We start from the raw sequence: 23,032 nt of genomic DNA, 5'->3' as shown, positions 1-23,032 counted from the left end.
ATTGGAACAAAGTTGACATGGAAAGAAATTCTAGAATAATAATAAAAAAAAAGTTGAAAGGACTTTCTATCATATATTTAGCAGGAAAATTTGAAACAGTTCTAATTAGGCTGAAAAAAACAGCCTTCTTCATTGTAACTTACAAAGGTCATATATCAATGTTAAGGCAGCATTACCAGCTAGTGTCTGAAAGCCTGCACATGCAATATGTGCAAACCAACATGTTCGGTTTGTTTTTTTCTTTGTTTTTTTCTCTTGTTTTTTTTTTTTTTTTTTTTTTTCAAAAGTATGTGCACAGCCATACTACCAAGCCAGAATACATACTTAATAAGTTTAACGTAGTTACCTCGCACTTCTGTTATGTGGGTGCTTTGTGGTTTCTCAGGAAGAGTATTTTGCACATCAAAATTATGTTTGGGTTAAAAATGTGTGAAATCCTAATTCCTGCTTTTCTGTTCATACAATAATATTTTTCAAATGTAAAGTGTGGTTTTTTGTTTTTTGTTTTTTGTTTTTTTTCCAGAAAGTGTTTTTAGTATTACAAAGGAAATTCCTTACTTTAAAGAGAAATTAAAATACTTAGCCTCTTTGAGATAATAGGCAATTACTTGTACTTGAGATTTGTAATTTCTTACTAGCCAATGTAGTATTTTCCTGGATATTTTATAATTCAATGAATAGGAAAGGTTATTCATGTTTGAGAAACAGATTTGTTGTCTAATCAAAAGTTTCTACTTTAATTTTAACTACATAAAAAACATTTTTTATAGGTAGGACTTCTTTGCTGTCTCTCAAAATAAGTGTTGCATGAGTACTTTAATCAGCATAGGAACAAAGCAAGCAAGTCTGTAGTCTTATATTTCTGAACAGCTTGATTATAAATAAATATCTGTGCCTAGTGAAAAGAAATGCACTTAATACTTTCATCTGATTTCAGCACTGGAACATCCCAATCTCAAGTATGTATTCATTTTTAACAGACATAATTTCATATGCTGTATGTCCTTATTAGGTATACAGAAATATAAGAGAAAAGAAAGTAGAGGGCAAAGGCCCATGGTAGTTATTTTACAGGTACAAATCTTGTTTCCAAAGGTATAACATTGTTTGGGAAAATATATCATAATAAATGGTCAGAGTATTTCTATTTACTATTCATTTTATTTATTTATTTATTTATTTATTTATTTATTTATTTATTAAGGTGGGGGAATCTTTTCTAATGCGCTAGTTTTGTAATTCCATCTCTCTGTCTGTGTTTTGCTAGATTGTTTGTATCAATGTTGCACTGATAGTTCTCAGCTTGAGATTATTCTCTGTTCATTCCTTTCAGAAAACCAGGGCATAAAAAGATGCAGACAAAATAATGCATTTCAGAGTCGTTCTCAAAGAAATAATTTTAGTTACACTTAGTGATATCAGATGTACATCTGAAAAATATTTATGAATAAACAAACATTTCCTATTAAGATCAAAGCTTCAATGTTTTCATGTTTCTGAAACGTTTCTACCTTGGGAATGGAGAAATGAAAGTTACTAATAGGTGTTTGTGTTTGACATCTGTATACTGTACTTTTTAGCATATCTCAAGTGTTTTAGTCTCTGCCTAATAGATCTCATTAAAGAAACAGATATCAACCCCAAGACAGTTTGTCAAAGTTAATACGAGTCCCTGTGGACAGAATTGACAATTTGTGTGGGGCTTCACGTGACAGTCTTTTCACGGTCTTATTTGCTCCTTAACAATTGGGCATTAGGCACTGATTTATTTTACAATAACTCAATAGGACTGAATATTACTGTGGTAGGCTGGACATTTTAGAGGATTTTCTTGTTTTACGTGCTTTACCATGAGCATGCAGTGGGTGTAAATGATGTACTCAGCCTGCAGTGGGAGCACTGGCAATTGATTGGGTATCTTTAAGAGCAGCCTGGGAAGGATACTACGATCCCATAGCTGCATGCCATATTTAACTAGAGCCTTAATGAGCACTGTCTGTCCTAGACGCTTAAGTAATCCTAAATGCTTAGCATTCTATACCCATGGTTTAGTTTTGCAAGGGGCAAATGCTAACAGTAAAAAGTTTTTAAAGAACTCCTTTTTAGCACTTTATGCATGTTGGAACTTAATTTTTCAATTTATTTATTTATCTTTTTTTAAGCCGTGCCCCTCTTAAATAGTATATACCACTGTGCTTATAATGGTCACACTCTGGTACCTTGTGTTGTTTTCCTTGAAAATCTGCTTTAATCAGTGTACAGTCTGCTAACTATTGTTCCTCCATCAGTGGGATCATAGAATAAGCACCTCCCTGTGACCAACAGCTTAACTGTGTATCTGAAATGACAGGCAAGCTTATTTATTGTCTGAATTTGTGTGCTATATTTGGTCTGTCCTTCAGGGCCCTGGGTATTGATGTTGACTGTAGTCATTTTTTGTTTAGCCCTTGTTGCTGTGATTTGGCAAATGAAGAAGATGGTCTAAAATGGCCTAATATGGAAAAGAAATAAAAGAGAATGGTCTAGTTTTGAATCTGTTTAAATTACTAGTGTAAATTAATTTTAAACTTGAAAAAGAGAAGTACTTTCCAGATGGCAACCAACCATTCCAGGAAAAGGCAGAGTGTGTTTTGGTTCTGCTTTTTTAGGAAAAGTCAGATTTAGGTATCTGTTAATCTGTGGAGATTGCAGAATGATATTCCGTTAGTCATTCATGTCCAGGTGCTTTGTGAGCGTAGTACAACCCATTACAAATCTAGCTTTTGAGGAAAAGGAAAAAGGAACAACCTCTGCACATACTAAACATACATACTAAAAAAAAAAAAAAAGAAAGTCACAGGCCCTTAAAACTATTTTTTCCTGATAACACTAAGTATGTTCTAGGGTTAAAAAATTTTAGCAGGGTAGCAAGAAAATTAATTCCTATCATTGTCATTTGCTGAGCCCTGTAGGATTTTATGGCTGCACATTGTAGTATTATGGACACTCATGAGACTCCTGACTGGTTTTATCTTATTAAACAATTTTGAAATCATTAATTTTTAATTGGCCTGTGTGTGGTTTTTTATAGTTTTAATTGTGTGTCTGTGTCTAAACATTTTTTTAATTTAAAAACAAACAAAAAAGAAAAATAAATTTTAAAAAGCATGAAAAATCCTGTTTAAGCATATATGTTATAGGGTATTTCCATATGATCATCCAAAGAGTTACTATCCTTTATGGTAATTCATTTTAAAGAATGCTTTCAGCACTTCAATAGCTGGGAATCCTAATAAAAAACAACAATGAAAAAAAGAATGATATGAAGTAGGAGATATGTACAGGTCTTTTCTTGATTGAAAGTTCTAATTAAGTGAATCGAGGAAAATTAACTGAAATTAGCTGTCAGAAAGTCACATTTAAATGAGTGATGATCTGGCGTGGCAGTAAACATTTAAATGATATAAATTGCCATTTAAGTGTATGGTTTAATGTTTGTCATGCATTAATATGACACGAGGCTGCAGTGACAATCAAGCAGCTTGCTCTAATTTGAACATATTTAGGGCTTTTGTGTGGTGTGCACCACACAAATTAAGACAATTGCTGTTTTTATGTGTCAATTTAAATGTTGTTTTCAGGCATCAGTTAATGAAACAAACCCATCATTTTTGTGTGCAACTTGCAGAATGATTTCCTTGGTTTTCAGATTAATTTTAACTTCCTCTACTCAAAATTAGGAATTTCCTTTACAAGGAAAATGCTATTAGTTTCTTTAGATGAAGAGATTATCAGACTCTGTTGCACTGTTTCATCTACTCATTAAAATAAAAAATATATTGAATCCTCTGTGTGAAATAGTGGAAACAAATCCTGCTAGTTATTTAACCTAGGTGAATTAACTCTTTAGATTACAATGATTTTTAAGTTATCTTTTAATATTTTTGTACTATTTCTAGTACCATTATGGAGAGATCATTACTGTTTAGATGCTTTTGTTTTGGGGATTGGATTGTAACTGGATAACATCTTCAGGAAAGTGGCTTTATCATTCAGCATCCTAATACTATTTATGTAAAGGCTTGTCTAAAAGACATATACAAGAAATGCATAAAAGTATTAGCAGGCTGATATTTCAGCATGTAAATATTTTGTACCCTAACACTCCTAGTTAGTTCAGTTTCCCCAGATTCTGTCAGTCTTCTGTCCGTATGTCACAATCAGATTAATATGCTGTTATTATTCATTGTGAAGATCACACATAGAAAAACACAACTGTATCTTGAGAGTTCATGAGAACATAGCCTGTCTGCCTGTAAATGCACAAATGCTTTCCACTTACTGCTTTGCTCTTATTCCCACTATGATAGTGTAAACAACAAGATCTTACAGTGAGCGGGAAGTACAAGAGGGTTAGTCAGGAGACCCCGTCATCTGTTGCGGAGCATTTTTTTTTATAATATAATTTTAAACTATTGTTATCAATTTTGTACAGAGACTTGTTAAGATAATTTTGTATGCTATTGAAAATACGCTTCTACTACTAAGAAATGATGACCGTCTGCCAAACTCAACTTTATATACTTTGTGTGTGTTTTTTTACAGGCGTTAGAAAGTGAGTTTGTTTCCTGCCAGCTTCATCAGTGGATTGATCTGATTTTTGGCTACAAACAGCAAGGGCCAGAGGCTGCTAGGTCCCTGAATGTATTCTACTATTTGACTTACGAAGGAGCTGTTAATTTAAGTTCAATAACAGATCCTGTATTGAGAGAGGTAAGTTTGTACTTCAAATGTAGAAATGCAAAATCTGTGTTAACCTTTGGTACTGCTGAAAGTGCAAAGACACCACATTGTTTAGGTCTACCAGTGAATGCTCAAATCTTTGCTTTCTCTTGTGGTTTGGCTACAGGCCAGACAAATGCAAGGTGCCTTAATCAGTCATCACAGCATGCAAAATTAGAACAAGCATGCAAGTTGTTCTTAAATTTTGTGCACCTAGATTCAGCCACACCAGTATGAGAATAAAAAATGTTCAAGGACTGCTTTATTTGCTCTGAGGGCAGTCATTCTTCCCACTAATGCAGGATCTTAATGAAAGAAGACTGTGGGCAATCTTGATTTGGTTTGCACTTTTGAATTAAATTCCACAGTTTTAACAATTGTCTTTTAATGCAATCCTGCATATGGAATACATTTCAAGCATTCTATAGTTTGTTGCTTCCATTATTTTTATTTAGCTTGCTATCAGATTAATACTAACTTGTCCTGTATTTTTGATAAGCCAAAGTAAATATTTGAACTGTGGAAAGATTGCGTCTTTTACTCAGGCTCATCACCATTGAGAAAAATATATTTGATAAAATATCTTAATGTTACTGTGGGCTTGAAAACAACTCCCTCCTCCACCTAAATAGCTGTTTTCCAAAAGAAAAAAAAAAAAAGAGGGTGTGGGGAGGGTGATTAAAAGCTATTTTTGAGAGGTTTTACTTCCTCTGTTCAGTCAGTAGACTGGAACTAAAAATGTTAGGCTTGAAGTTCATTGTAGAATTGTAGACTAATCCTAGGGTAAGTTTCTTGTCATTTATTGTTTGTTGAAAGAATGTGCGAGAATTAAGTGATTATTCTTTTCAATAATACTATTTTTAATGTACATACCAGCCATCTGACTGTTGGGAAACCTTGACGCCCTCTGTAGAGAAAGTCATGTCATAGCAACAGTGTGGGTTGTGGCTGGCAGGAAAGCGGGGCAATGGAAAGGCTTGGGGGTATGCAGGGCATGTAGAGGTATGTGAGGACTGGCGTTACTAGCAGAAGTTATGGCTGGTTGTCAGTGTTATTTGGGCTGCAATCAGTCTGCAGACTTCATCTTGGCCCACTTGGAGCTAAAACACAGACATTGCACATCGTTGCATTCCAATGAGCTAAGAAAAAATATATTGGAATGCTTGGCTTTTAAGGAAAATTGTATTAACCAGGTTTGAAACAGTTATTGACCCACAGATACTAGTTGATACTGTTCACCCTGTCATTTGTTTCATATTATTGATAACGTTTATCACTGTTTCCTTGTACACTGATAAGGAAATACTCTTACATTGTAATAGTATTTACTGGACTCTTGAAGTGGTAGGTTTAAGTGTGAGCTCAAAAAAAATAGACCGTGTAAAAATTAATATTAGTTCAGTCTCCATTCTTAATTTTGGTACACCTATGGGAAATATAGATTAGAGAGTATGTCTTCAGATATTTTATATTATTATTTGGTTTTATTTTTTTATGATTCACACAACATAACATAAATGTAACTTTTTACTATTTTTTAAAGAAGTGAAATGATGAAGCTACAAATTGAAGTAATACTTCAATTAGAACAAAATTAGAAACAAAAGAGCAGCTTTCCAGACATACATTTTACGTGGTTTTGAATTTTTCTAGAGCAGCTCTATTATCAGTGTAACTGTGATCTCTTTTCCTTGTGTCATAGCCTGAAAAAAAAAACAACACACTAATTTAAGACCAACAAAGTAGTTACAAATCTGTCTGGAAGTGTGGATTGTCTCAGCTAGAGAGGCATTTTGTACCTCTATAAATATATTAATATATTTTGTTACAAAATCTTTTGAGTATGGGTTTTTTATTGTATGTCACTTCTACGTTTCTTATTTCTGATTTGTTCTGTACTGGCTGAACTGAGTAGTGTATTAAAATGCAAACAGGAGAGGGAGAAATCACTGATGTTGAGTTCATAATAACGGAGTAGCTTAGCAGACGTAGAATTTTGAAACACTACTGATGGTGTAAAAAATACGTACTGATAAATGCAGACAGCAGAATGAATGTTATCTGTAGTACTTTTATTCTGAGTTATTTGAAGATTGGTCCAATAGAATATCTTTATTTAGCAATTTTCAGCCTTATTTTTAAGTAGCTCTAAGGATAGTCCAACAGTAGAAAGATTCCTGTTTAGTAAAGCATCCTTTCCTATGTACATTTATTTTTAATAGCATATTTTTGTATTGTATACACATGTATATGTAATTTGAAATGGTACGTATGATCAGCTCTGGTATGATATTGATAACCATGCAAAGAGATTTAATGAGTGTCATCACCAATGGTGAGTTATTCTGTTTTTACTTGTGAGTAAAGATGAAAGTAATAAAAAATCTTCTTGTGTGTATATCTATGTGCATAATCATTCTATATCTATGTGCTAAATGAATTTATCATGCACCTTTGACAGCCTCACCTTCTTCCTGCTTACTAATCCATCTCCCTGAGGACCTACGCTAACATTCTGTACTGCCGAGCAGCTTCAATCAGCATTTATTTTTCTCCTTCAGTCAGCTTGCCAGAAAATATTTCTTCTTTTCTCCACCAAATTCCCGGTTAGAGGCCAAATGAGTTTCTGATCTGGACAATTAATAGTATTTTTAGGCAGGCATGACACCACAGATTTACTGTCTGTTTATTAAGCAAGTATTAAAGCAGAAATCTTATTCTAGATTTCTGGGTTTTGGAAAGGATGCTTTAAGCTTTCTCCTTGCGATAAAGTTCAAGGCTTGGGGCTTTAAATCCTGAAAATTGTAGTGGAATATATGTTTTTCTTTGCAAATCTGAAAAAAGGATAAACTTCTATATTGCAAGTTACCCAGGCTTAGGTATCATATGGAAATAATAGTATGTGTTCAAACCATGGCTATTTCTCCACTAAGACAGTCTCTGAGTATATACGCTGCCAAGCCTGGACCACATCAGTAATGAGAAGCCCGTGATGTTTCTGAAGTATCTTCACGGATATGTGTGTGGATATCGGTGACCTAACTCATCAGGAGAGGCCACACACAGAATAATAGTGGAAGGAACTGAGGAGTGGAGGAGTTCAGGTTAATGCAGAATTTCCTTAGGTCTCCTAAATGGCTCCAACTGGCACCTTTATTTTTATAGGCAGTCAGGTTATATATATTACAAGAAGGAAGCACTCGTCTAGGAAGGAAAACTACTTGATTAAAACCATATTCCAACTTTCTTTCTTTTTTCTTTTTTTTTTTTTTAACTGAAAATGTAGAACTTTTACATCCTCTCATACTGCTGTGAACAATTTTTTCCTGCCATTCTTTCTGCCTATGGGAATAAAGGATGTAAAGTATTTTGAAAGGATCTGACTGCTATAATCGAAAATTTTAAACTAAAATGCAAACCATGGGCCACATGCTACCTTTTGGCAGATAAACCCTGGGGAGTGCAAAGCTTGCATAATTCAAAGGCAAATCTCAGGAGGGGGGGGGAACAGATCAAGAGAGGAGGGTTTGAGCTGGAGCCAGTGGGGGAAGGGAACAACTGGAGAAGCAAGGCAAGGGATCCAGTACATCTGCTGGCATATCTGTGCACAAGTCATCCCTGCAGAGACCATTCCTTCATCCACTTCTTTTTTTCCTCAAGCCATTTTAACAGTGTTGTCATCAACTCTGATCTTTGTATTTGTGTATCTCGCTGAAAGAGGTTCCAACTGCAAAGGGATGTTGCTGTTAGTTGACAAGCAGTAAATATCACATCTCTTTCCTGTGGAAAATATGGTATATGCCAGCAGAAGTATGCTATATTACTACCTTCTGTTGACTCTGTCTTGAAAAAAATATTTTGATCTGAACTTACAATCATAAGATTTGCTGTGAAGGGTTTTTTTGTTCCTGCATGGAAGAGGCAAGAAGTCACAGTACTACAGATAAATGTCATCCAGCAGTTCTGGAGAGAATTCGCATCACCTTCTTATCACAAATTCTGTTCTCTTTTTGAAACAGCTGTCCAAGTTTTTTTTGCCCTTTTTTTTTTTTTTTAAAGATAGAATTAGTTCTACTCCATTCAGACAAGCAACTGATGAAGGAGTGAAGCACAATCTGTAGAAAATAATTTGTATATTGGAGTAATTTATATTTTATTACTTTCTTCATCAGAAGAATAAAAATTTCTATTGTCTCTAGCATAGAGTAAGGGAGGACCATCATGAATTTGGGCTCCACTTGGAGTTTATAATTAAAAGTCCATTTCTCCAGTCATACCCCTCTGTGGCTAGCATAAACACTAGATAAGCTTAAAGAAAAGAGATTATAGCCAGAAGGCTAAAAATTACTTGGAGAATATATTGATTTACTACAGGAGCCCCTCAGCTTCAGGAGGTATACAAAATTATGTACCATACTTATCAAAAAGCACCTAACTGTATTCTCTGAATAATTTTTAAAATATCGTATGGCATGATAATTGTAGGCAGTAATTAAGAAAGACTGATGATTTTAGAATTAGCAATAATAGTTTGAAAAACATGAGAGTAAGACCCATCCATTTACTATCCCACGTACTTTCATTACAAAGTGATTTGCACTTAGCCTTAGATGATTCAGTTGTTTTATACTTCTTCCTTTAGAAAGAAGGTACCATTTTGTTATAGGAAGGTAGTCTGTTTAACATTAGGAAGCACAGCTTTCTCCATTCTATCGACACCTTTCTTACTACCATTGATATTTTATTTCCATATGAACTGAGGAGATTCAGAAATTGTGAAGAATCAGTTTGGACATAGCATTTGGTATGTTATTTCAATGTGCCACTTCTGATTATACAAAGAGAGGAAATTATTATTTTTATTTTCTGTTTTAAGGCATATGGCATAAATTATTTAATGGATAATAGCTTTTAAATGTTACCCCAGATTAATATCGTTGGGTAAGTTTTACGCATCTTAGACCTCTCTCTTATGAGTCTAATTTTATTTTTAAATATTTACAATTTGAGAGACTTCTGTGCTTTCCAAAAGAAGTTACAAGGATGTTTAGTTTACATGACCCCGGTTTCATGACAGCAGTAGCAGATCTGATATCTTATCCCAGAGAAAGCATTTTTGGCCTCTCTTTTAGCTGTGCTCATGGTGGGAGTTAATAGCATATTTCAGCTCTAACTCAGCTGGAGAACTCTGACAGCAGTGAATCTTTCACAAAGTATAAACACAATTTGTATTTATAGCATAGTTAACATTTACTAAATAGTTGGGAAAATGATCAGTCTGGTTTTAGCAGGTTGGGCAACAGTCTTTGTTGTGGCTGTGATGAGTTTTAAAAAGTGGGATAAAGTGATTATAAAATACTGTCACAGAGCAGTAAATTTAAATGTGTTGAATTCAGTAAGTAATGAATTTATGCAGGCAAAATTCAAACTGTTGTTGAAATGATCACTGAATCATCTCTGGCCAGAAGTGTGTTGCACAGATGGTATGCTTGACGTTGTGCAGCACAGGAACAGCGTGAAAAGCCAAATAAATGTTAAGACTTGGTCTAGTTCTAATTGAAAATCGGTATTAAAATATTGTATGCAACCAGAGTTAAGAAGAATATATTTAAAGTAAGCATACTGATTTCATGGCTAAGGAGAGTTGGACTTGTCAACTGCAAAGAAACGCTGATCTGATGGAAGACGGAGACAAATAGCACAGTGAAGATAAGAGCCTCAGTTGCCATTGTACGTGAGCAGTTCCCTCTATTGCATGAAATCAGCTTGTTGAGATGTTGGGATTCTCCCAAGAAAAGATGAGTATTTTCTTCTGTTAAAAAGGAATATTAAAATAACAAGAGCACCAGTACTGACACTGGTCCATATTATTTACCTATGAATTCTCCCATCTCAGCTCTCACTGTGACTTATCTGTGGTGTTTGAGTAAACAGGCAACCTGAACATAATCAAGTGTTCACTGTGATATCTGGGAGGTGCGGCATTTCTTTGATTCTATTTAGCCCAGAGTTTGACATGACAAATGGGGTTTTATTGCCCTTTGTCTTAACTTATGTATTAAGTACATTGCTTAGAAACAGACATAGAAGTATTCAGCTAGGTTTCAATCCAGAAAAATAGTTGACCTGAATGTTCTCTTCATTACAGAATAGATCCTATTTTTATTTGATGCTTCTACTTTTGTATCCAAGAGGAAAAAGTTTGATATTTTAGAGTTATCTAAAGTAGGACTGAGATGCCCGAATAACAAAATAAGAATCAAACAACTGTGCTTACTAAAAATAGTAAAGGTTTATGGAAAGAGGTAACTCATGCAAGTAAGTTCTTTGGCTCTGAGTGCTTTTTTTCTCAGTCCGATTGTAATTCAAAGGATAGAAATGTTCAGAGCAGTCAGTTCCCTTACCTCTTCTTGCTTGACCTGTCTTGTGGATCTATCAGGGCCAGAGAGGCCTTGAGACCCCCTGGGCTCTTTTCTTTTTCATTTGTGCCTGGCTGGTCAGCCTTAGATAGTTGACATATTTGTTGGCCAACATTTAAGAACAAGTAATCAAAAAGGTAAACAAGAAGTGGAAAAAAGAATTGTTCATAAACTATCAAAACCAACTTTTTTGAAGGGAAAGTTTTTCCTTTTATTGTTTTTTAATCTTTCTTTTTTTCTTCCTTATGTAGAAAGAATGAGGTATGCTAGTGTATAATAGCTACAGTTCTCACAGACTAAGTCATCTAGCCTGAATCGAACATGGAGACAAACAGTCTACAAATATTTCATTAATTTGGTTTTACCAGCATCCTTAGATTATTTGCAGGTTCCTCAAGCAGTCCAATCAACACCTTGTTCAACAGTTGGGAAACTAAAAAATTTTGTTTGGAGTGCTTTCATTGTATTTGCAAACTGTAGTCTGGTGTGTCTAGCTCATGAATATTCCCACTGTGTCTTTAGATGGTGTATTTATTTACCAAACTGCATTATAACTGCAAATATAACTGTATTAGTTATATTTGAAAATAGCTGCTTTGTGAGTGAGAAACCTGAGGTCATGCTGAAGATGCTTTTCCTCAATCAGTGTCCAAAACTGAAGCCTCAGTTTAATATTACATTTTATTAGATTAAAAATAATAAATAATAATAATTGCTGTAGAAAACTCTGGGATAATATTTTTCCATACTTTGAAAACAGATAGTCTGATCTTGTTATGCCTTAGTTTAAATATATGTATTATCTTAGCTTAGCAAAATGAGTTAATTAATTTCTTGTTCACACTTGTTACAGGTTCTAACAGGTGATCATGCAAAGGGTTTTTATGATCACTGGATGCTGGATGTATTAACCTCCCTCATATCAGAATGTTTTATTTAATAAATAGAAATGGTATCAAATTTGGAGAAACTCCATGGAATGCTATCAGAGTGGAACAAACTTCTTTCTTCCAAAGGAAAAGGTTTTATATCAGAAAATTTGGAGTCAGCTAAGGAACTAACTAGACTGTATGTAGGAAGCAAGTTTTAAAGATTATTCTTTGCTTTTTAAAGGGGTGAATGAACAATGCCAAAAATGGTGAAGTCTCCAGGTAACGCATATTGCAATGCCACTGCTTTCTATGTAATAATTACTGATTTTAAATGAAAGCAATGAGTTATTCTCTTGAAAACTTCAGTGCTGTAGTGAATAGAGAAATGAGACAATTTTGGTTTTGGTGGTCACATAAAATGGAGACACTTAGACTTTTAAAAATTAGCCTCCGAGCTGCGTAGGATTTTGCTTGTACCGAATCCAGCATTATTTGCAGGTTTTTAAATTTGTCTCAACTTTCTTTTTAGACTCTTTCCCCTTTTTACTTTGTCAGTCTCTTTGAAGTACTTCCAGACCTGTTTTTCTAGTTCTAGTTTTTTTATCTGCCTCTTTCCAGTAGCCAAAGATTTAGGTGTTTTGAGTGAGCACATCAGTGCTCCAGACAGAGATACTGTTTGAAATTATCCATGAACCCAGTGCCTCTGAACATTATTGAGTGACATTTGTTTCTGTTGGTTGTGTCTGCTCTGTCTAACTGGTTTCTTTCAGATTGGCAGCTGGGATTACGCTGTTGTAGACGGACAGCTGCATGAACTGGAGATTTCAGTGAGGCCGTGCTAGACCTCTGTTTAATATGCCTGGAATGTATATATTCAGATTGGAGCAACTTATGTGGCCCCAAGGGGGAATCTATTTATATTTTCACAAACTGTGATTACTTCCTGTTTTACTTTAATGACTGCCATATAATTGTCATGATGGTTTGTCAGGACAAAAAGACTTAATTTTCTTGATTCTCAGAGAAAATTTCCTGATGCAGTTTAAGAGCTGGGTTAGTGTTTTTGTTTTTAAAGCCGTGGTGGAAGGTATCCTACTCTGTGCTCCCCTCTGTACTTCTTCATGATGCAAGCAGGAGAAAATACTCATATATTGAATCTCAAATAGCTTTAAGACAAAAAGCATAACAAAAACAAAATCCAAAAAAAGCCCAACCTCCAGGTGTCTGTGGTAGTTTGGATTTAAAAACCAGCAAGTGGTTGGACTAGTAACCTAAATTCCAGGCAAAAACAGTATTTTGAACAGAGACACAGAACAAACTTTAAAAAAAATAATACAAAAGATGTGATTCTCACAAAGAAGCTACAAGGATGGAAAAAAAATAAATGTATGCTTCATTTATATTTGATGGCTTTCATTTCTTCATTTTAATATCATTTTATTGTGTGATGTGCCCTGTTCAGTTTTGTTACACAGCTGTTGGTAGTATTTCTGCCCATGCTTCAGCTCTGGAGCCATGACCCACGCTACTTGAGCTGAAGTAGTAACAGCAATAGTGTGCTACAAGAGAAATCATTTACACTCCGTTATCACAAACGTTTTGTAGGTGTGCTTAATGATACTTGCGGAACAGTATGTAACACTTGATCTTTCTTTTCTTTATCCGTTCTTCCCTCCTCGTTCCCTTCCTCCCCTGCCATTTGTTATGTCACAAATCTAGGAGAGGCAATTTTCTTTAAAACAGTACATTAAGGTGAATAGTTCAATTGATAAAATAAATAATTTGAATGATTTGATGAAAAGGGTGTGATTTGTGAGGTCAAAACAAAAGAAGGAATTTCTGTTTTCGCATGAAGAAATTAGGCCTCTTGTATTTTGAGAACAGTTGATGTCAGTGTGTGAATTTCCTATATGAACATTTGAGTGCTTTATTTTTTCCCTGGGTCAAGTGTAGTGTAATATCCCCAGGGCAGGTGTACAGTCAGCAAGTGTATACATTGCCAGTTTCAGAAAAGCATTTTGCCCATTTTTCACAATCTTGATCTAAAGGGGATTGTTATGAAACAAGGGGAGAGGGTACTACGACAGGCTTCTCTTCTGTAATCTTCAGCCTGTTTTCAGCAATTTTATCTAATTGGTATGAATCATGCTTGTTCTCTGGCTAGTGTTATCAGGACTGCAGTCCGTGAGGAATTGAGCTAAGAACCGTACCATGGAAGCGTAAGTGACTATCGGGTCAGAAGAGGCTTTCTGATCACTTGTTATCAGAGCTTGATTTTAATCACCATCCCACAGGGAAGGGAGCTAGTCGGTTAGCTGCTAAGCCATTCCGCTTCGCTGTCTGAAGGGAAACCTGTCAAATGGTCTGTGTTCTCTGGTGCTGCAAAGCAACATCTGGGTGGAAGGAGAGGGAAGACAAGTAATCATAATTGCGTATCACTCAAGCCAATAGAAATCACTGAGGAACATGTGTGTAAACCTTTTTGAATATTGAAAAGTGAGGTAGGAGCGGCAGAGAGCCAAAGTAATTATTTTTGTGAGGGCTGTTTTTTTCTGGACGTAAATAATGGGTATAAGGAAGGAGGATGAACCCCAAACCTTTCCTGTTCTTAACACACATTCTGCAAGAATATATGTTGCAGTGCATGAAGTTTTTTCACCTGAGCTTTCAAATGTTTGGCATTTAAATCCTACTGATAATTGAGAAGTAACTGGAAATACTCACATACAGATATGTAAAGACACATTGACAGAAAGTAGCCTCTTTGTAACGATAAGTGTGTAACCTGTAATTGGACATTCAAGCTATAGGGTGCAGTTTAACATGGGTATGGTGTGCTCTTAGACTCTTTAGACAGTTTGGTGCTTTGTGTCTGAGCATGCATGATGAAAGCCACTCTGAGTTAGGTCTCTGTTAAGGGTCTTTAAATCTAGAGTTAAATGGTGTATGTCTTGCTTTTTAACTATACAGGCCTTCATTTCAGGATTTGAGTTCAAAACTAGAGACCGTTTCGTTCTTTCTCTGTGACACTCACTGCAGTTCCCCCTCCACCCTCCCTCCCTCATATTTAATTTTATAGTTCTTTCAGACATAAACATGAAAAAAAAAAGCAATTTTGACTTAGTTTCTGAGTGTTGCTGCAAAGAAAAGTAACAAACATCTGTTTTTACCTTAACTGCATCCATATGTTCAACCTCCCCATCACCCTCCTTCCCAAAAAATTTACAGCCGTATTTGGTGGGTACTGCATACTGTTGAATTAACTTGCTTCACAGTTAGATTAGAGGGTAGGTTCAGAGACTGAAAAGATCTGTGTTAAGCAGTAGCCAAAAGCTGTACTATAGCTACAGCAAGTTTTATTTTTTCGCTCCTTTTCTTTTAATTTGCTTCCTTATTCCCCTCCCTCCTCTTCTAAACCCCCAAGAAAAGAGGAGATAATCCAGGAGATTTTTGTAGGAACACTGTATTGTGGTAATCAGATAAATTTTAACTTGTGAAATTTGCTTATGACTTCCGTGCTTACAAATTAATTAACATTTGAAATATGATGTTTGTCATATTCATACATGGCTTGAGATGGTGACTGTGTGTATTATAGTAAAGAGTTAGTTAGCTTGTTTCATTTTATTACTTCTTGTTGTAGCATCTGGAACAATTCTGGCCTTACCAAAGTTTTGTTTTTGTAGAGGATTAACAGGAAGAAATCTATTTTACTGAGATATTTGAGAAGCAGTGAAACAAAATGTTGAATGATATTATCTTTTACTTTGTGGTATGCAGCATGCTTTCAGAGATAAGAGTTTGTAGAAGTAAAGGTATCTTTCAACAAAGCTTATTCCTTTCCAGTTATACAGTGCCTCCAATAGAAAATAGAAATTTCCCAAATATTTGTGCCTATAGTAATCAAAACAGTTGTATGCTTCCAAGAGATTCAGCAGTGTCAGAATACATACCCTTCCTCTGCCATTAGAAGAAGCTGGCCGTCTCTTAGTAATGCTGACTAATGCTATTAATGCCTCTTTCAAGAAAATGAAGTTAGAAGCTGGGCTATAATTTCTTAGAAAGTAAGTTGATGGCTTCTTGACCCATGATCATTTTATTGTATATTCTCTGGTAAGTAGTAGATTCTTTTCCTTTATCTTAAAAGAGATTTATCTTTCTGAGGAAAGCATTCTGTGCTCCTAGCTGATTTTCTTTGGCAGGTTGGATAAAGGTCTGCGTGATATCTGGTGACTAAAATGCCCCCATATTTCTCTTTCTCTTGTTATGTAAATTGAGAGAATGTGGATTGATTCTAGCTTCACCACCACTGTATGTTTCTGCTGCTGGAGGGAGGTCATATTGCATCTTCTATATGCGATCCTTCTGACTGAGACATCATCAGATTTGAGAACATGTACTGTTGACATCTGGATAGACTTTGAATACAATCTGTGACAAGGAACTTATCATTTGGGGGAGCTAGTACAGTGTCTTGGTCAGAATGAAGAAGTCTTGAAGCTAAAGAAAAAAAAATCTTTACATTTTTATTAGTGATGAAAAGGAATGCAAGAGGTTTTTCTGCTGAACTCCAGCTGCAATGTCTAGACGCAATTGTTCAGGTGTTGTTGCCTTGATTTTTACTCAAGTTTTGCAAATTTCTGTTAGATCTCTGAAGATGCATGGTAAAGAGAACATACAGATACCACTATCTGTGCCTGTACTCTATACACAGTTTTTATATTTTATCAAACTTTTACCTGTGGTAGGATGTGATCCAAATGTGAATTTTCCCATTTCCACTGGCTGAAAGAGAAAGACTGTTTCAGTGGGCCATTGTATTCCTAGAAATGCGTGTTCTCTTAAAGTATGTGAGGGCCAAATGGAAGTGAATGAGTCTAGAAGACGTGTTTGTGATTAACTGTAAATCCCAAACTCCAGTTAGATTATAAACATGGATGTGGAGACAGACTGTTACATACAGACTGAAAACTGAGAATTTTTGGTCCCCTAAGATAGGCTTTGGCAAAAACACTGTCCCATTGGTCAGCAGTTTGTGGTGATGGACCACCAGTTGTGTGAAAATAGGCAATGGCTATTTACTTGCAGGTTGAGCAGAATATTTTATACTTCTTTTAAGATCCCGGAGGGATTATCCTCTGTTCTAAGGCAGGCTGGGAGATGAATAGCTGTTCTGCTGCTGCAGTGTGTTCTGCTCATCTGATAATGATGAGCATCAAGTGTGTGAGTAAGCAGTGGAATCATAACTGTGTCTCTTCCAGCTTTTAATGGATGGTGGTGAGCTTCTCAAGGTTTAGACATTGAAAAATAGTGTTCTGACCACTGATTTTTCATTGACTGAAGCAAGTTTAACATCTGATTTTTGTTCTACATCACTATGTGCTCTTGTTATGATTAATGTATTTGAGATGCTCTGCATTAATATGTTCCTATGCTTAATTTTTCCTTTCTTAGTACTGGCACTATGTAAGCGAGTATAGTTTGTAGAAGTAGCAGTGGAAATTAAAGGACACAGCAGATTCAATGAGTATCACAAAACTCTGATTCTCTTTAATGGAAGTTTCTATATCAATTGTAAGTCCATGTAGAAGCAAGTTAACAATCTGAAGCTTATTATTTCCTCATCTTATCAATGCTATTTTCAGCTCTATCTAAAATAAATGCATGGGAGTTGTGCTTCAAAAAGTATTTTATTCATTTTGAGTAATATGGAAAAAATATGGAGACATAAACACACTTTGTAGGTTTGCCCTAAAGATTTTAACATGCACAGAATAACTTGCATCCAGGACTGTCTGCATTTTGCATCTTATATTCTTCTGGTACCACCTTCATTGCAAAACAGAATTTCAATTTGCTAGTAAAAATACGCACTTAATCTGCAAGTAAACATAGGCAAATCTTTTAATCTGGATGCTTTCGGCTTTTTACAGGGAGGGTAGAGCTGCTGATCAGTAAGATGTTGCTTTGTTCTTGCCACATGTCTAAAGGGACCTCAAATTCTATGTCATTGTGATTCCCTTGATATCTCAAGTCACAACAACCTAGATTTGAACTTTAATTTAGGAAGTTTTGTCACTAGGAAGGGGGCTCTGACGGCCTTACTGAGCTTTAGTGTTTCATGAATCTGATATTGCTGTTCCTCAAAAAGTACTCCTTGAATTTCAGCATTTGTATGGCAGATTACACCGAGCTTTTGCTTAATTTATGTATTCACCAGTTCTTTGAAGATTAAGGTACTTTCCAGAATGGGCAAGAGTGTTATAATCTGACCATAGAATAATTTGAAGTCCTATTCTGATGAGTTCCGGTATTCCAAAAGCCTTACCAAATGTACTGTTTTGGATGGCACATTTCCTATCTCAGAGCATTATTAATTTGGTGATACTAAGGCATCAGGTGCATTCTACTTTTGATGTTATTCCTGTAACAGGAGACGACTGTGTTTCCTAGTACTGGTCTTTATTATTAAGTAAAATAATTGTTTGTAAGAATAAGGTAAGTGTTAAACCATGAAAAAGAAGAATCTCAGAGAGAAAGAACAATCCTGCTATAAAAGCTAAAAATCAGCTAGTGTTTTTGTGTTCTACCATTCAAGTGCCCTGTTTAAAGCACTTTACTGAAAGGCCTGGTTTTCTGATTTTTAGCACTTGCTAATAGTGCCTCACCTTAGGTATTCAGCATTACCAGACACTTTTGGGAATGTAGGGCTTGATGCACCGTGCAACAAAGAGAAACTGAAGTATCAGCCCACATGTGAGCTGATAGCTGACAGCAATTGCAAGGTAATTTTACTTAGTTTAGCTCACAATGAAAGAAATTAATCTAAAATGAATTACTTGAGATTTTCTGTAGGATTAGCATGATTGTGTGGATAGTTAGCTGCTTGGCTGAGAAAAAATAACTTGTTGAATTTTGGCTGCATGATTTTAATTTGAACCAGTGGGCCAATAGGTGGAAACATGGAAAACAAGTTGGGCATGTATAGGCAAGAGGTATAAGTTCACACATTCAAAAATAAATAATAAATGGCAAAGCATTAAATGGTATCTTTATCTGTGCCCTATGAAGAAAATGATATAGCATGCTTCTGAAGATGCAGTGAAAAAAAAAAGCAGTATTATATCTTCACATTCCCCTTTAGTTGCATTTAGTATCAGTGTTGCTGTTGTTTTAATGCATCCTATTTTATTTTTGGGGGGATAAAAATTAAAATTAAAAACATAGTTTGCAGTAGTTTTCATTATAGTTCTTGCTGTTGAAACTAGGCGATGCAGTTTAAATAAAAAAGTAGAATGCTTAATACATAGAGAAACTTTTAAAAAATTAACTTTTGTGTCTGAGTTATGATACAAACAGGATAAGCCAGTGTTAGAAAGGAAAAATGGAGCCAATAAAGAGGGTTTCTGATTATAATAGCTGGTTTCTGTTTAATATCATTGAGCAGGATGAGGTTTTGCAGAGTTTCTCATGGAAATAGCATCCACAGTACTAAAATGATTACCTCATTCTTAGTACCAGTGCCAAGCACTTAGCCCCACAGTGAACACACGGGGTTGATTTTCAACATGAAACAAGCCAGAAGTGTGGAATGACATTTTCAGGTGACAGTTATGGTTCTATTGCCTGTAATTAGCACCTCTTAACATGCAAACCTGCCTGTGCCTTTTCCAGGCTGTTGAAGCTCAAATACGAAGTTTTGGACAGACCCCTTCCCAACTGCTCATAGAACCACATCCTCCAAGAAGTTCTGCCATGCAGGTGGTAAGTACCACATTAACTCTTTGTGACCTGCCATTCTGTTCGCTTCCTTTGCTACTTTACAGTTACAGTACCTGCTACTTTGCATTTCTTTTATGTGGTCGTGGACTTGTGTTATTAAAAAGAGCAGATGAGTTACGAGTCTGTAGGACTGTGAATGTATGCAATGCTTAACTATTCTTTTATTTATTGCTGGAAGGATTGTATTGATTTCTAGTACAGACCTTTTTTGTCAGTGTAATCTAAGAACACTTCATCAGTTTATTTTGTTAATACCATACCTGTACAGGTGAGAGCCAGTCATCATGGAGACAATTTAGTTAATCTTTGGCAGATTCCCCAGGAAGCATGGATTTAGGAGGTGGAACTTCCTTGTCTTTTCCCCCAGGCATAGGTTTTCCCCTAAAACCAGGATTACTAGGAATTCATGAGCTGAAACTTACATAGCAAAGAATGTGACTAAATGTGTTTTGCAGTAAAGCTAGGGTGATAAAATCCAGGCAGTGAGCATTAGCATGCTTTCCCTTTTACCTCTACTTGTGTCTAATATAATTTTATTATACAAACTATTATTTTATTACTGATTACTTTCCATATCATGTTGTGTGCAGTCCTTGGGTCTAAAATATCATTTGTGTTGTCATAGATCCAGAAATAAGTATGTTAAATGATACTGTGACAAGTGGAGCAAATGGTCTGCTAATTCACAAGTTTTTCAAAAGGTTACATTCCCTTATTGTTAAGATGGATGTTTTATCCTGAAATGTATTTAAAAAAAAAAGAAAAAAAAGAAAAAAAAGAGAGAGAGGGAGAGAAAGGAAGACATAAAGAAATAAAGGAATTTTCTTCACGTATGTTCTGTAAAACATGATCTCTATGTCCTACACAGGCTGACTGAGGTTATTAGATTAAAAACATATCAAAAATTCAAATGGTTTTAGAAAAAATACACAAAAATCAGAAATCTGTCCAAAGTGGCTTACAAACCTTGCAATCCAAGAGTCTAAAAAATGAAAACTTCTTTGTCAAATTGAGCTACTAGCCTTTCTCAAATACAAATTTATAAAGATGTTGTGCGTGAAGCTTGCTCAGCTGACTGTCCCCCCCAACACCGTTTGTGCAGCATGTGCACATTATTCTTTGACAGCTGTGCTGTAGACTGGTTTTGCCCTCAGATCCCATGTACTGGATGGACAAAGCTGATTGTGCTGTTTTGTGATCTGCTGGCCCTGTGTACCTCCCACGTGGTGTCCTAGGGCAGGAGAGAGCCAGCAGACCTGCAGCGTATGCAGCCAAGGAGCTCTTTTTCAGAACAGCTCTGTCAAAAGAGATCTTGGGGAGCCCAAGCATCCTCATCATACGTCTATACGCTGGATGTGTCCCCCTCTGTCATGATGCTGTGTACCATGCACTTGCAGTAACTTACGGAGTCTTGTTTCAGTAAGAAGAGGAACTTGAGAAGCTGTTTGTTGACATCTTTGTCAGACCCATTGTTAGATAAATAGATCTAATGCCAGGAAGCAGTCTGTGTGGTTTGATCATAATATTTTTCATGATGCTGAAATAGTCAAGAGTTAGTCTGTAATGAAAAAATTGAATTTTGTGAAGTAAACCATTTCTAACTACAGTGAGTTTTTTGGGCTGAGTTACACACAGAAACACAAACCTTAATTCTCCACTTGCTTTGACTAGTTTTGTGGTTATTAATACATGATTTTATAATAGCACTGTAGTAAGCATTTTAAAAGTAGCATTCCTGGAGCTGAAATGCAGTAAAGATGTTTTCCCTGTCACCATTCTAAATTATTTCTAGTTGCATTATTTCCTGAGTTTTCTGTTTTCGTGTGTGTGTGCATGTATGCATGAATACAACCGAATTGAAAGCTACCACGTGCTGTGTTAAGCGCACAAGCCATAATATACACCAGGTGTAGTAATTAGCAGTCACACGAAGGCTGCCTATTTGTCTGGGTTTGCTGCTGTTGCTGTATCCCCTTGTGTTTTCAACCATCAGATAGCTGGATTTAATTGAGGCCACATCAGATGAGGCATTACTGACACCTTTAATTGAATGAGCATCCAGGGAGGATTAACTCATAATATTGATTGGCTTTTAGCCACTTGCTCAGAAGGGTGTCTGGGTAGCTTATTAGTTGCTTTTATTTACACCTTTATGCAAAGACTGTAAATAGGAATTCATAGAGCAATATGTTTTTCTAAGTACTCTTAATAACTTTTTAAAAAGGAGTGATAATAAAAATGCAAATCTATTTAATTTTCTTATTAGTTCTGTATAAGTATACATTAAATGTATGTAGTTACATACACATATATGTAATGAAATATTGCAGATGGAAAATAGCCAAGAACACTTCATTTGTGTTCTATTTCAGTTTCTAGAAAAATACAAATACAAGAAGAACACAAATACAATATGGCTACTGGTCGCTAGGATGGTTGTATTTCTACATCTCAGTGGAGTTCTCTTTTTTAGGTACACCACGCAATTGCAAATCCTCTATTATTGCATTTGCTTTTCCTCCTTTGCTTGACATCCATCTCTCAGGTCCCTGATATTTTGATTCGACATTCACACTGTTGTTAGAGATCTTAGTTAAAAAAGGTTATTAATCTTCTCAACTTATCAAATGAAAAAACCTTAACCCTAAAAATATCATGGTGAAAATGAGAGTCTGGATTCATTCCTTCCCGTTAGCATTTCTAGAAACAACACAGGATAGTCTGTAATCACGTCCACTTTATATTCTTTACAACTGCATTTAATTATGTTTGTCCTTTGAAACACATTTGCAGTGAAGTCTTCTGCTTTGCATTCATAAATCTTATTTTTGTACACCAGAAATATATACAGAACATATATCTAGTCTATGTGTGTATCTGTTTATTTTAATGTGCTTTTATGTTCTCATCTGGCTTGTAAAGAATTGTAGTCTGCCAATGTAATGCAACTTGAGACAGTCTCTGGGAGCAGGAATTTCTTTTGCTTACTCTTTTTTTGTTGTTGTTGTTCCCTCCTAGTTTGGCACTGCTTTCCTTGACGTGCTATCTCTGTAGATATATATATGAAGGAGAATTCTTTTGGCAGAGTTAGGTGATTGGAAACTTTTGGTGAAATCTTCAGTGATCTGGAGCAAAGCCTGTATTTAGACATCCCTATTCAGCAAGGCAGTCAACTTAATTGTGTACATGGAGAATTTC

At 35.5% G+C, this 23,032-nt stretch overlaps 1 protein-coding gene across 3 annotated transcripts in view; it reads left to right on the top strand.

Moving 5' to 3' along the window:
* Positions 1 to 23,032, top strand: part of LRBA (LPS responsive beige-like anchor protein) — a 391,035-nt gene that overhangs the window by 327,251 nt on the left and 40,752 nt on the right. For all 3 annotated transcript variants that reach the window (XM_068680931.1, XM_068680932.1, XM_068680930.1), the window contains exons 48-49: positions 4,585 to 4,752; positions 19,727 to 19,816. In XM_068680931.1, coding sequence (XP_068537032.1) covers positions 4,585 to 4,752; positions 19,727 to 19,816 — 258 coding nt within the window. The remainder of the gene's footprint in view (positions 1 to 4,584; positions 4,753 to 19,726; positions 19,817 to 23,032) is intronic.

Source organism: Anas acuta, chromosome 4 (genome assembly GCF_963932015.1).
Source record: "Anas acuta chromosome 4, bAnaAcu1.1, whole genome shotgun sequence".
In the NCBI taxonomy this organism is placed as follows: Eukaryota; Metazoa; Chordata; class Aves; order Anseriformes; family Anatidae; genus Anas; species Anas acuta.
This window is presented reverse-complemented; position numbering and strand designations above follow the sequence as displayed.